The sequence below is a fragment of the Micromesistius poutassou genome (genome assembly GCF_964030765.1).
Source record: "Micromesistius poutassou genome assembly, contig: SCAFFOLD_1149, whole genome shotgun sequence".
Classification (NCBI taxonomy): domain Eukaryota; kingdom Metazoa; phylum Chordata; class Actinopteri; order Gadiformes; family Gadidae; genus Micromesistius; species Micromesistius poutassou.
In genome coordinates, this window is record NW_028177774.1 from 1 (window position 1) to 15,000 (window position 15,000).

Consider the following 15,000-nt stretch of genomic DNA (forward strand, 5'->3'; position numbering starts at 1 on the left):
AGTTCTGCTCTTGGATTTACCACAACTTATTTTGAGCAGATGTCTATAACTCTATAATCACAGTACAACTTTTCCCAAAGTGACTGTTAACTGGGCTTGAACCGTCAGCCTCCAGATGTAGACCAGTGATCAGTGTTTACAGATCGAAAGGGATCGATGTGTTTATATATAAAGTGATCAGTGTGCATTAGTTCTTTTGTGTATACGGATCTGTAGCTTATCTTGGTGATCAGTGCGTGTCTAGATCTATACCAGTGATCAGCATGTTTGGATATATATACCAGTGATCAGGTGAACGACATCATTGATCATGTATGTTTAGATCTAAAGTGACCGGTGTGTTTAGAACCATCTCTCCGCCAGACTGTGTTTAACGAGGCTTACTCTGAGTGGCTCCAGCTGAAACACAGCACCTGTACGGTGGACGGGACACAGTCTGGCTCTTCTAATGCCAGAGACGACTGAATGCGCGTGTTTGGAAAGAAATCACGACTTGCAACATCGACTCCCTTCCTTCCTGTGAGAAATGCGTGGGAAAGTGGGACTGAAGCCGTACTCTCTTACGTTAGACAATAGCAAGCCTGGGCGTCCTCACATTCAGCTGCTGTGTGCTGTAGAGAAGATGTTGGTTAATGTCGGATGCTTTCCTCTAATTCCCCACTTCTCCCTGTGGCTCAGAGCCCCTCTCTCACTGGACTTCAGGTCTTCATGGTTCTGGTGGTAGCGCTGGTTTCCGTGGTAACCCTGTGGTGTTGGTTACGTAACAGCCTTAAAGCGGTGCTGGTGCTGTCAGTTAGCAGCTGTCAGGTGTCGTGCTGCAGATCTATCAGGATGAACACAACGCGCTAGCAGGCGTCTGTATCAGCTGCTGAGGGAGACTCCTCTGGTAGGAGGTTACATCTTACTGTAGACCATCTTCAGAGAGGCCACGGAGAAATAACAACACAATTAGAGCCAGGCCCATGTTGGCCTATCACAGCTATATCAGCAGTATCAACGTAGATGTTTACTGATATGAAATCTTTAAAGGTTAGTAGCTCCTCCCCCTACTGGTTATTGGTTCCTTTAGCTCATGGTTTTCATGGTTGGCTGATTTCATGGGCCGATGTGTGCCTGCCTATCACAGATACAAACATCTGTTGATATATGTATCAACGTATGTTTACCGACATGAAATCTTTGTGTTGATTTGTTACTGTAATAAGCTGTCTATCTGTGCCTATTGGGACAGTCCTTAACGGACACCTCCATGTTTGACCAACCCGTTCCTCCTCCTCCTCCTCCTCCTCCTCCTCCTCCTCCTCCTCCTCCTCCTCCTCCTCCTCCTCCTCCTCCTCCTCCTCCTCCTCCTCAGCATGTCGTCTGGAGCTCTCTTCCCCAGCCTGGTCTCCGGCTCCCGGGGAACGTCCAGCAAGTACCTGGTGGAGTTCCGCGCGGGCAAGATGACCCTGAAGGGCAGCACGGTGACCCGGACAAGAGGAAGGGCACGCTGTACGTCCAGCAGTCGGACGACTCCCTCATCCACTTCTGCTGGAAGGACCGCACCAGCGGCAACGTGGACGACGTCAGTGGCAGCGCTTTGACTTTAGCACCGAGTGGGTGTGAATGGGTGAATGTGTGTATGAATGGGTGAATGTGTATGTATGTATGAATGCTGGGTGGATCGTCTGCTAAAGCCCTATTTGTAAATGTTAGTAACAGTGGTTGATACTTGACTACCCGGGTTAACCATACCAACCACAGAATGACAACCACAACATTGTTGGTTTTCTTGTCTTTGGAAACATGAGTCGCGTCACGTAGCATTAGCTCTGGCTGCAGCTAGTGTTAGCCTTGGCTACCGTTGTGGTCGGCTGACTGTAGTCGTGTTGTGGTTTACGTCCCCCCCCCCCCCCCCCACCCCCCCTCCAGGACCTGATCATCTTCCCAGAGGACTGTGAGTTCAAGAGGGTGACCCAGGTGACCTCGGGCCGGGTGTACGTGCTGCGCTTCAAGGCGGGCTCCAAGAGGCTGTTCTTCTGGATGCAGGTCAGCGGGGGGCGTTGACGGGGAGCGGTTGCTGTGCTCCTCTTTGTTATTTAAACGGTGTTATTCAGACCGTTAACACGTGACAGCCATGCTAGCTAGAGTTAGCTCTAGCTAGCGTTAGCCTTGACTAGCATTAGCCCTAGCTACTGTTAGCAGCAGCAGCAGCAGCCCAGGCTAGCGTGAATACGTCGTGCCAACCTTTTGCTCTGACCTCCTGACCTCCAAGGAGCCGAAGACGGACAAGGACGAGGAGAACTGCCGCAAGGTCAACGAGTTCCTGAACAACCCCCCCATCGCGGGGGCGCCCGGCAGCGGGGCCAGCGGCAGCCACGAGCTCTCCGCCCTGGGGGGCGAGGGCGGCCTGCAGAGCCTGCTGGGGAACATGAGCCACAACCAGCTGATGCAGCTCATCGGCCCCGCGGGGCTGGGGGGCCTGGTGAGTCTCCATGGTGACGCCCCCCCCCCCCAGTGGTCATGGTGACCACGGTGATGAGGGGTCTACATTCTAACAGCGTCTCTCTCTCTCTCTCCCTCCCCAGGAGGTCTGGGGGCGCTGGCCGGACCGGGTCTGGCCAGTCTGCTGGGCAGCGGGGGGCGGCGACCAGTAGCTCCTCATCCAGTACTCACTCACTCACTCACACTCTCTCTCTCTTACTCACACACACTACACTCACTCACTCTCTCTCTCTTACTCACACACTCTCACTCTCTCACTCACTCACACTCTCTCTCTCTTACTCACACTCTCACTCACACTCTCACTCTCTCACTCACACTCTCTCTCTCTCCCTCACTCTCTCTCACACTCACTCACTCACTCTCTCACTCACTCTAAAAATACCATTATATTCACCTCCAACATTATCGACATTCACAAACACTACAAACTTTTAACTTCTATTACAGTTCTCGTGACATCATCAGTGTAGTAATTCTTCTTCTCCTCTCCTCTCCAGTTCTCGTAGCCAATCAGCAGCTGTTACACCGTCGGTGGGCGGGGCACCCAGGCTAAGCACCGCCCAGACCCCCACCACCCCGTGACCCCCGCCGCCGCATTAGCCGCCGCCTCCCCCATCGCGGTGGCGCCCTCCACCCCCGGTACGCTTCTCCCCCCCCCCCCCCCCCCCCCCATGGCGCTAACAGACGCTAACCCGTTAGCATGCTAAGCCTTAGCGTCAGCGAGCTACGATGGTGCAGTTGAGCCTCAGCTCAGGTTTACAGGCTAGGCGTTAGCCGGTAGCACCGCTAAACATGAACAACACAGCAGGTCTGACCTTTAGAGCTGAGGCTACGATGGCAGCGGCGGTGATGCTGAAGGCCGCCGTGATGACAGAAGAAGATTATCAGATTAAACTGTAGTGATGCTAAGAGGTCCTGAGGCTAACCCTAGTGTGTGTGTCCCCCCCCCCCCATAGCGGCGGCCCCCCCCCCCGCCGCCCCCGCCTCGGTGGGCAGCCCCAGCCAGCCCATCCAGCTCAGCGACCTGCAGAGCATCCTGGCTACCATGAACGCCGCTACCATAGCAACGCCCTCCGCAGGTACAGTACCGAGTGTGAGGTACGGGCGGGACAAGACATCGCTACGGAGACGTAGCGATGCCCTTCTTCCTGCGATACGACAATCGATACACTGCCGCACACGGTTATGATATATAAATATATATTTTTCTTTTGCATTTTTATGCTTTATTCATGAAGAGTTAGACAGGAAATATCGCCCCAAATATGGATATGGCGAGGTGGCGCTCAACGCGTGATTGGAGGAAACCTGACAGAAGTTTACTGAACAAAGACGAGGAAGTGGAATATAGACTGAACTCCTCACTGTAGCTTTTCACCGTCATCTTTAGACTTCTAGATGAATCGCTATAGTGTGTCTCTATAACTGAGTGTTTTGGGGTGTGTTTGGTAAACGGTTGTACCGTGTGTGTGTGTGTGTGTGTGTGTGTGTGTGTAGTGGACCTGGCCAGTGTGTGCACCCCGGAGATGATGGCGCCCATCCTGTCGAACGCAGAGGTCCGCGCGAGGCTCCTCCCCTTCCTGCCCAGCGGCGAGAGTTTGCCCCAGACCGCCGAGGAGATCCAGAACACGCTCACCTCCCCCCAGTTCCAACAGGTAGCCCCCCCTCCCCCTCCACAGCACCCCCTCCCCCATTTGAAACGTTTTGCCTGCATGTACAGTATAATGATAATTGACCTACATACGGTCAGTTATGTTCCCTGTTGCTCTCCTGGTCCCCCCCCTCTGAAGCAGGGGGCCCCCACTCTGAAGGAGGGACCCCCCACTCTGCGTTCCGTCTCTAGATTTCTTCCTTGCTAATGAAGGGAGTTTCCTCCTGCCCTCTGGGGGGTCAGGGGTCAGGGGGGGGGTCATGAGACTGTACTTGTGATCCAGGGCGATGCTAATAGAGTGTGATTGAAGCACGTAGTGATGAGGTCAGCCCTGAGCTGGGGCCCCGCCGTGGTGGTGAGCTAACCTTCCTCCGTCGTGGTCCTCCTCAGGCGATGAGCATGTTCAGCAGCGCGCTGGCGTCCGGCCAGCTGGGCCCGCTCATGAACCAGTTCGGCCTGCCCGCCGACGCCGTGGACGCAGCCAACAAAGGAGGTGAGCAGTCAGTCACCCACTCAGTCACCCAGTCAGTCAGTCGGTCGGTCAGTCAGTCGGTCAGTCTGCGGTGCTCCAGCTAACCCTCCGTCCCCTCTGACCCCCTGCGGTGCTCCAGACGTGGAGGCCTTCGCCAAGGCCATGGAGAGCAGCAAGACGGGCGGGAAGAAGGACGACGACGAGGACATGAGTCTGGACTAGGACTCCCTCCTCCCCCCCACCCCCCGACTCCGCCCACATTCTGGAACAGCCTCTGCTGGCGTCTCCGTGGCAACATTCCCGTCAGGGTGTGAGGTCGGGGTTACCTAGCGACCAGAGCAGGACCTCCTGGTGTTCCAGAATGTGGGCCTGGTCCCGGGGGTTAGCTAGCTCCTCCCTGTCGCCGGGCGGAGATGAGTGGACCCGGCGCGGTTAGTCTGTAACACGTTTCTGCCTTTTCTGTGTGATTTTCATCAAAATAAAACTCTTTTCAAACGACGCCAGTGTGTGGTCAAGGGAGGAGCGTGCGCTTTGGTATGAATGTTTTATTGGATACGTATGTGAGGGGAATTCATTTCATTTTGAACCTGGCACTGATGAACTCGGAGGAGGTTATAAGGTTCAAATCGTGAAATCAAATACAAAACACGTTCAGGTCTTCACAAAAGTTTGATAATCGTTTTAAATGGACACATTTTGGAAACTTTAGAGATTCAAACAATTCTATTCAAAGTAGAGTCACTGTTACAATATGCTGTGAAATTCCGCCATCATTCAAAAGTGTAGTTCATATTTAGACAGGGTGATGGATATACATAGATATAGATATCTGGATAATTCAATATGTGCTCTAAGATCACTTCCAGCTAAACAAACGATGTAGATTAATTTGAGAAACAGTTTTCTGAGGAATGAAGTGAAGAATATTTTTTTAAGACTTCCATGAATGACAAACAAGGTAGCAGTTGTGGGGTCAAAGTTCAACGTGACCGTTTGTTTCAATAAGGGTCTGTTGTACTTCAACTACCAGGAGGCTAGCTTAGCTTAAAGCTCACCCTGAAGGAAAGGTTGTCTCATCAAGCTACTGGCTCAGAGGTAACCTGCATTCTCTTCTTCACCTCTTGGATGAACGCCAGATAAAACATTTGGATAATTAGCACCAATACAGTCGAATGAATGTTGCGTGTTGTACCATCATTGACCTGTGGACGGCGCCAAAGTCAAAGAAGTGGTAAACTTGCGCAGTTTAAGCACCAGCGTTGAGTTTCTCTATAACCTCATAACCTCTCCCTGCCTCTTGACTCTTTAACGGCGGTTTCTCAAAAGGACCCTGTAGCTAAAAACACACAACACAGGAATATTGAGATAAAGATAAAACACAATCGAGTAAAAAATATAACTTTTTTTTTTTTTTCTGCAAAGTAAAAAATAAATATTTCTGTTTTTTAAATTAGCTACAGTAACATGTGAGGAGGCCGTCACGGGGGAATGTGAGGACAGAAGAGGTGTGAGTGGTCTTGTACTGGGAGAACCTTCGCACCGGGTTCTCCATTCATGTATTTAGGTTTGTTTTGATTTATCTTTAAGTTGGAGTGCTTGATTACTTTACCAATTGGGTGTGAATGAGTGTGTATGTGAGATTATTTGTGACTATGAGCGCGTGTGTGTGCGCGCGTGTGTGTATGTATGTGTGTGTGTGTGTGTGTTCCCTAATCGTGGGGGCACCCCTGGGTGCCCACGGCGCCGTGCAGGGCCAGAGGCTTGTTCAGGGGGAGCGCCCGCTGGTTGAGGCTGGCTTTGCGGACGCAGCCGTGGAAGGAGGGCAGGCCGGCGGGCAGACCTGGCACCACAGCACCATCTGGTGGACACACACCGCAACAACATGTTACTGGAAATACAATCGGGACGAGCTCTTTTTCGTCTGACGATTACGATTGAAATGGTCTCAAGTAACCAATCATCTTCAGAAAAACAGTTTACAGGTCAACTTTGGGTTGTATGTTGTGTGTGTGTGTGTGTGTGTGTGTGTGTGTGTGTGTGTGTGTGTGTGTGTGTGTGTGTGTGTGTGTGTGTGTGTGTGTGTGTGTGTGTGTCGGGGTCTCACCAGGTGCGCCCCCCAGGTACAGGGTGTGTTTGCCCCCTGCTGAGCGACTGGCTTTGGGGCCGATGCCACTTTCACTGACTCCGTCCACCTGGATCTGCAGAACGCTGCTCCTCTTCATCACTGCAACACACACAGGGAGTTAGTCTTCATCACTGTAACAACACACATGACCCCTGGTTTACATCATGGTATAAAGACTGTACAGGCAGATTCACCTGTATAGACAGGTACATTCACCTGTACAGACAGGTAGATTCACCTGTACAGACAGGTAGATTCACCTGTATATATAGGTAGATTCACCTGTATAGACAGGTACATTCACCTGTACAGACAGGTACATTCACCTGTACAGACAGGTAGATTCACCTGTACAGACAGGTAGATTCACCTGTACAGACAGGTAGATTCACCCGTATAGGCAGGTAGACTCACCCGTATAGACAGGTAGATTCACCTGTATAGACAGGTAGATTCACCCGTATAGATAGGTAGGTTCACCTGTACAGACAGGTAGGTTCACCTGTACAGACAGGTACTCAGCTGTACAGACAGGTAGACTCACCTGTACAGACAGGTAGACTCACCTGTACAGACAGGTAGATTCCCTAATGAGGACTCACCGCTCAAGGTGTGCCAGTGTCCGTCACAGAGTGACACATCTGGAGTGAAGGAGGTGGAGAACCGTCCACTACCACTGTTTACTGTCACAGTCACCTACACACACACACACACACACACACACACACACACACACACACACACACACACACACACACACACCAAACACAAACATTAAATACATTTAAATACAAACGCTGGCCAATAGGATGGGGCTTTGGGCGGTGTAGGTAGTGGTGTGTAGGTGGAGGGGGGGTAGTGGCGGTGTGTAGGTGGTGGTGGTGTGTAGGTGGAGGGGGGGTCGTGGTGGTGTGTGGGTGGTGGTGTGTAGGTGGAGGTGTGTGGGTGGGCGGTGTGTAGGTGGAGGTGTGTTGGTGGAGGTGTGTAGGTGGAGGTGTGTAGGTGGAGGTGTGTGGGTGGGCGGTGTGTAGGTGGAGGTGTGTGGGTGGAGGTGTGTAGGTGGTGGTGTGTAGGTGGAGGTGTGTGGGTGGAGGTGTGTGGGTGGAGGTGTGTAGGTGGAGGTGTGTGGGTGGTGGTGTGTAGGTGGAGGTGTGTGGGTGGAGGTGTGTGGGTGGAGGTGTGTGGGTGGAGGTGTGTGGGTGGAGGTGTGGGCAGTGGAGGTGTGTGGGTGGAGGTGTGTGGGTGGAGGTGTGTGGGTGGTGTCTCACCTCTCCCTGGTTCAGCACCACGTTGAGGAAGTGTTCTGACGTCCCAGCATGCAGCAGCAGCCCAGAGTCTGAGCGAGCCCTCATCTCCACCCGGACCTCCAGGTCTTTACCCAGGAGCACAGAGTCGTCTGGAGGGGGGAGAGGAGGTTAGAGAGGAGAGGAGGAGACGAGGAGACGAGGGGAGACGAGTGGGAGGAGAGGAGACGAGGAGATGAGGGGGGGGGGAGACTAGGAGACGAGGGAGAGGAGGGAGGAGAAAAGTTAACCCAGAACCACAGAGTCATCTGGGGGGAGAAAAGAGGAGGAGGAAAGAGAGGAGAGGAGAGGAAGAGAGGAGAGAGGAGAGGAGAGGAGAGAGGAGAGGAGAGGAAGAGGAAGGAGAGAGGAGAGAGGAGAGGAGAGGAAGAGGGAGGAGAGGAGAGGGAGGAGAGAGGAGAGGGGAGGAGAGGAGAGGAGGAGAGAGAGGAAGAGGAAGAGGGAGGAGAGGAGAGGAAGAGAGGAGAGAGGAGAGGAGAGGAAGAGGAAGAGGGATGAGAGGGAAGAGGAGAGGAGCTAAGGAGAGGAGAAAAGCAGAAGAGGAGAAGAGAGAGAACACTAAGCAGAGGTGTCACCTATGGCGATGTGGCCTCCCTCTCTGGAGAAGTACGCCCCAGGGTGCAGCAGGCTGAGGAAGCAGGGTGCTGCCCCCTGGCTGTGGGAGGGGGTCCCCACAGGGACCTCGTTCAGCTTCAGCCCTCGGACACAGCCCACCATCGCCCCCGCGCCCGGGGCCTACAGGGGCCACAGAGCCGCAGTCATTATGGCAGCACCACACACGGCAGTCAAGGGTCGACCTGTTACCATCCTAGGAGCCACAGGGGTCAGAACACAAGAAGAGAGGTCTCACCAGCAGGGCCAGAGGGGCCCCTCCGACGTACAGGGGCCCCGAGAGGCGGAACTTGTCCCCTCCTGGAAGCTTCTTGGACAACGCATTGATCCCATCCACCACCAGGCTGATCTTATCTCCGTCACGCTTTATGAAGACCTGAGGGGGGTTTATAGAGACATGAGGAGGTTTATAGAGACATGAGGAGGTTTATAGAGACACGAGGAGGTTAATAGAGACATGAGGAGGTTTATAGAGACACAAGGAGGTTTATAGAGACACTAGGAGGTTTATAGAGACATGAGGAGGTTTATAGAGACACAAGGAGGTTAATAGAGACATGAGGAGGTTTATAGAGACATGAGGTTTATAGAGACATGAGGAGGTTAATAGAGACATGAGGAGGTTTATAGAGACACAAGGAGGTTTATAGAGACACTAGGAGGTTTATAGAGACATGAGGAGGTTTATAGAGACACAAGGAGGTTAATAGAGACATGAGGAGGTTTATAGAGACATGAGGTTTATAGAGACATGAGGAGGTTTATAGAGACATGAGGAGGTTTATAGAGACATGAGGAGGTTTATAGAGACATGAGGTTTATAGAGACATGAGGAGGTTTATAGAGACATGAGGAGGTTTATAGAGACATGAGGAGGTTTATAGAGACATGAGGAGGTTTATAGAGACATGAGGAGGTTTATAGAGACATGAGGTTTATAGAGACATGAGGAGGTTTATAGAGACATGAGGTTTATAGAGACATGAGGAGGTTTATAGAGACATGAGGAGGTTTATAGAGACACGAGGTTTATAGAGACATGAGGAGGTTTATAGAGACATGAGGAGGTTTATAGAGACATGAGGAGGTTAATAGAGACATGAGGTTTATAGAGACATGAGGAGGTTTATAGACATGAGGAGGTTTATAGACACACAGTGGTTTATAGAGACATGAGGAGGTTTATAGAGACACAAGGAGGTTAATAGAGACATGAGGTTTATAGAGACATGAGGAGGTTTATAGAGACATGAGGAGGTTAATAGAGACATGAGGAGGTTAATAGAGACATCAGGTTTATAGAGACATGAGGAGGTTAATAGAGACATGAGGAGGTTTATAGAGACATGAGGAGGTTAATAGAGACATCAGGTTTATAGAGACATGAGGAGGTTAATAGAGACATGAGGAGGTTTATAGAGACATGAGGAGGTTAATAGAGACATGAGGAGGTTAATAGAGACATGAGGTTTATAGAGACATGAGGAGGTTAATAGAGACATGAGGTTTATAGAGACATGAGGAGGTTAATAGAGACATGTGGAGGTTTATAGAGACATGTGGAGGTTTATAGAGACATGAGGTGGTTTATAGAGACATGATGGGGTTTATAGAGAATGAGGGGGTTTATAAAGACATTAGGTGTTTTTTAAAGACATGAGGCGACTTATAAAGACCTGCACACAGACACACACACAAGATGGTTTATAAAGACCTACAGACACACACACACACACTGATCTCACCGTGTGCCACTGGTTGTCGCTGTACTTCCTGCGGCTGCGGAGGCTGGCCTTCCTCTTGCCTCCCTCCACCAATAGGACCAGGTGTCCCTCTGACACGCTCAGTGACATCACAGCCCCGCCCCCCTGCTGGGTGGTGTGGAGAACGAGGCCTTCGGACGAGTTAATCCTCACGCCCAGAGAGATGTGGGGACTAGAGAGAGAGGTTTTTTTTTAGTTTTATAGAATATTTACTTGAATATAAGACAGGATTCAGAGACGTAGACAAACTCTCAAGAAGACAGAGAGAGAGAGAGAGAGGCACGGCGAGCGAGAGACACCCACCTGGTGCTGAAGTCGCGCGGCAGGTTGTTGTATCTCTGGTGGCTGTGGGCGGAGCCACTGAAGTGTGTGGCTCCGGGCTCCGGGGGCGACGGCTCCCCCTGGCAGGACTCCCGGGTACTGCGGCTCCGAGAGCCTGCTGGCTTCCTGCTCTTACCCTGCTGGAGGGGGAGGAGGGGGAGGAGGGGGAGAGAGGAGAGGTGGAGGGGAGGAGGGGGAGAGAGGAGAGAGGCAATAATGACCACAGCGTAATGAATAACATTTTATGTGCATTTTATGTGAGTGAGTGAGTGTGAGTGTGAGTGTGTGTGTGTGTGTGTGTGTGTGTCTGTGTGTGTGTGTGTGTGTGTGTGTGTGTGTGTGTGTGTGTGTGTGTGTGTGTGTGTGTGTGTGTGTGTGACTGTGTGTGTGTGTGTGTGTGAGTGTGTACCTTGTTCCTGGCTTTGGGGGCAGCAGCGAGGATGGACTGGGGCTTCTGGGCTGCAGGACAGTCCAGAGGAACGTTGACGTTCTCCTTCACCTTCAGCAGGTTCTGCACGCCCTGAGACCCGGACACCCTGAGGACCACAAGACCCCGTTAGCCCTGAGACCACTGGATACACAGACCAGAGACACCACAGACCAGTGACACCAGACCAGTGACACCACAGACCAGAGACACCACAGACCAGAGACACCCCAGACCAGAGACACCAGACCAGAGACACCAGACCAGAGACACCACAGACCAGAGACACCACAGACCAGAGACACCACAGACCAGAGACACCAGACCAGAGACACCCCAGACCAGAGACACCAGACCAGAGACACCAGACCAGAGACACCACAGACCAGAGACACCACAGACCAGAGACACCACAGACCAGAGACACCAGACCAGAGACACCAGACCAGAGACACCAGACCAGAGACACCAGACCAGAGACACCAGACCAGAGACACCAGACCAGAGACACCACAGACCAGAGACACCACAGACCAGAGACACCAGACCAGAGACACCAGACCAGAGACACCACAGACCAGAGACACCAGACCAGAGACACCAGACCAGAGACACCAGACCAGAGACACCAGACCAGAGACACCACAGACCAGAGACACCAGACCAGAGACACCACAGACCAGAGACACCAGACCAGAGACACCACAGACCAGAGACACCAGACCAGTGACACCACAGACCAGAGACACCAGACCAGAGACACCAGACCAGAGACACCACAGACCAGAGACACCAGACCAGAGACACCACAGACCAGAGACACCAGACCAGTGACACCACAGACCAGAGACACCAGACCAGAGACACCAGACCAGAGACACCAGACCAGAGACACCACAGACCAGAGACACCAGACCAGAGACACCAGACCAGAGACACCAGACCAGAGACACCACAGACCAGAGACACCAGACCAGAGACACCACAGACCAGAGACACCAGACCAGAGACACCACAGACCAGAGACACCAGACCAGAGACACCAGACCAGAGACACCAGACCAGAGACACCACAGACCAGAGACACCAGACCAGAGACACCAGACCAGAGACACCAGACCAGAGACACCACAGACCAGAGACACCAGACCAGAGACACCACAGACCAGAGACACCAGACCAGAGACACCAGAGACCAGAGACACCACAGACCAGTGACCAGTGACACCACAGACCAGAGACACCACAGACCAGAGACACCAGAGACCAGAGACACCAGAGACCAGAGACACCAGAGACCAGTGACACCAGAGACCAGTGACACCAGAGACCAGAGATACCAGAGACCAGAGACACCACAGACCAGTGACCAGTGACACCACAGACCAGAGACACCACAGACCAGAGACACCACAGACCAGTGACACCACAGACCAGTGACACCACAGACCAGTGACACTCAGACCAGAGACACCACAGACCAGAGACACCACAGACCAGTGACACCACAGACCAGAGACACCACAGACCAGTGACACTCAGACCAGAGACACCACAGACCAGAGACACTCAGACCAGAGACACCACAGACCAGAGACACCAGACCAGAGACACCAGACCAGAGACACCAGACCAGAGACACCACAGACCAGTGACACCACAGACCAGTGACACCACAGACCAGTGACACCACAGACCAGAGACACCACAGACCAGAGACACCAGACCAGAGACACCAGACCAGAGACACCACAGACCAGTGACACCACAGACCAGAGACACCACAGACCAGTGACACCACAGACCAGAGACACCAGAGACCAGTGAGACCAGGTGAGACCAGGTGACACCAGGTGAGACCAGGGGAGACCAGGGGAGGCAGTAGGAGGTACCTCTTGATGAACAGGTTGCTGATGCAGCCCGTCAGGTTGCTGGTGGTCTGGTCCGGCGTTCCTCCCAGGTAGAAGCTGCCCGTCGTCGCGGTGACCGACGGCCCGTTGCCCGCTGCTCGGCCTCCATCGCCCGCCTTCTCCAGGGAGTCGTCCACATACAGACGCATCCTGACACACACACAGGGAGCAGACACACAGACCGGCAGACAGACAGACACACAGGGAGCAGACACACAGACCAGCAGACAGACAGGGAGCAGACAGACAGACAGGCAGACACACAGACAGACAGGGAGCAGAGAGACAGACCAGCAGACAGACAAGGAGCAGACAGACAGACAGACAGACAGACACACAGGGAGCAGACAGACAGACAGACAGACAGACACACAGGGAGCAGACAGACAGACCGGCAGACAGACACACAGACACACAGGGAGCAGACACACAGACAGACAGGTAGCAGAGAGACACACAGGGAGCAGACAGACAGACAGGCAGACAGACACACAGACACACAGGGAGCAGAGAGACAGACCAGCAGACAGACAGGGAGCAGACAGACAGACCGGCAGACACACAGGGAGCAGACAGACAGACCGGCAGACAGACACACACACAGGGAGCAGACAGACAGACCGGCAGACACACAGGGAGCAGACAGACAGACCGGCAGACAGACACACACACAGGGAGCAGACAGACAGACCGGCAGACACACAGGGAGCAGACACACAGACCGGCAGACAGACAGACAGACAGGGAGCAGAGAGACAGACCAGCAGACAGACAGGGAGCAGACAGACAGACAGGCAGAGACAGAAGTCAGTCGCTGTGATCTTAAGGGGTGTGACCGCTGCTACAGTGAAGCACAATCAGAGGAACTATCACAGTTTGATGCCTCGCTCAACGGAAACACAAAGGTGACAATAAGAGTGGAGCCAGACTGTCTACTGACAACACCTGATGATGATGATGATGATGGTGATGATGATGATGATGATGGTGAATACTTTACTGATCCCCAGGGAAAGTTCTAATTCATTTCATGCTCAATTCATCAAATGTGAACCCAGACTGGGGATCAAACCCAGACCCCCTGGCCTGTGTCAGGGCAGCCTACCCGTTGCTGTTGCTGTACAGCGCCACATAGTGGCTGTTGTCGTCGTTGAAGGCCTTCTGGGAGCGGACCTCGCTGTTCCCCGCCCGCACCACCACATGGCCCTTATCCAGGAACACCTGGCACACCCCGTCCTGCAGCCCGCACACACACACACACACACACACACACACACAAACACAGATACACACACACATACGGGTTAAAGAGGGAGAGGGTCCACACACACACACCAGACCACAGTAGAGTAGAGTAGAGTACAGTAGAGTAGAGTACAGATGGATACAGCCAAGTAAGGTATAGTAAAGTAGAATAGAGTATAGTATATTAGAGTAAGGTATAGTAGAGCAGGAGACAGTAGAGTAGGACAGTAGAGTAGGAGACAGTAGAGTAGGAGACAGTAGGAGACAGTAGAGTAGGAGACAGTAGAGTAGGAGACAGTAGAGACAGTAGGAGACAGTAGAGACAGTAGGAGACAGTAGAGACAGTAGGAGACAGTAGAGACAGTAGGAGACAGTAGAGACAGTAAGGTGTGTGTACCGTGGCCTGGTGGTACAGTAGAGTAGAGACAGTAGAGACAGTAGAGACAGTAGAGTAGGAGACAGTAGAGACAGTAGAGACAGTAGGAGACAGTAGAGACAGTAGAGACAGTAGGAGACAGTAGAGACAGTAGAGACAGTAAGGTGTGTGTACCGTGGCCTGGTGGTACAGTAGAGTAGAGACAGTAGAGACAGTAGGAGACAGTAGAGACAGTAAGCTGTGTGTACCGTGGCCTGGTGGTACAGTAGAGTAGAGACAGTAGAGACAGTAGAGACAGTAGAGACAG

General features: G+C 52.6%; 1 protein-coding gene and 1 pseudogene across 2 annotated transcripts; one reads left to right on the forward strand and one right to left on the reverse strand.

Annotated features, from left to right (window-relative positions):
- The first annotated feature begins 1,355 nt into the window (after positions 1–1,355).
- Positions 1,356–5,108, forward strand: LOC311375713 (proteasomal ubiquitin receptor ADRM1-like; annotated as a pseudogene). The gene is made up of 9 exons (XR_014684286.1): positions 1,356–1,564; positions 1,912–2,028; positions 2,255–2,477; positions 2,568–2,632; positions 2,953–3,126; positions 3,444–3,566; positions 3,985–4,142; positions 4,529–4,631; positions 4,750–5,108. The product of XR_014684286.1 is annotated as a proteasomal ubiquitin receptor ADRM1-like (transcript).
- Positions 5,109–6,180: 1,072 nt separating this feature from the next.
- On the reverse strand, positions 6,181–14,726 carry LOC311375715 (laminin subunit alpha-4-like). Its single transcript, XM_084490773.1, has 12 exons — positions 14,715–14,726; positions 14,178–14,308; positions 13,055–13,222; positions 11,145–11,271; positions 10,718–10,875; positions 10,397–10,586; positions 8,890–9,027; positions 8,615–8,774; positions 8,004–8,131; positions 7,338–7,431; positions 6,715–6,834; positions 6,181–6,468 (listed from the first exon to the last, which is right to left on the reverse strand). The coding sequence occupies exons 3-12, from the start codon at positions 13,219–13,221 to the stop codon at positions 6,320–6,322; spliced, it is 1,431 nt and encodes a 476-aa protein (XP_084346899.1). The 5' UTR covers position 13,222; positions 14,178–14,308; positions 14,715–14,726; the 3' UTR covers positions 6,181–6,319.
- Between the last annotated feature and the right edge of the window lie 274 nt (positions 14,727–15,000).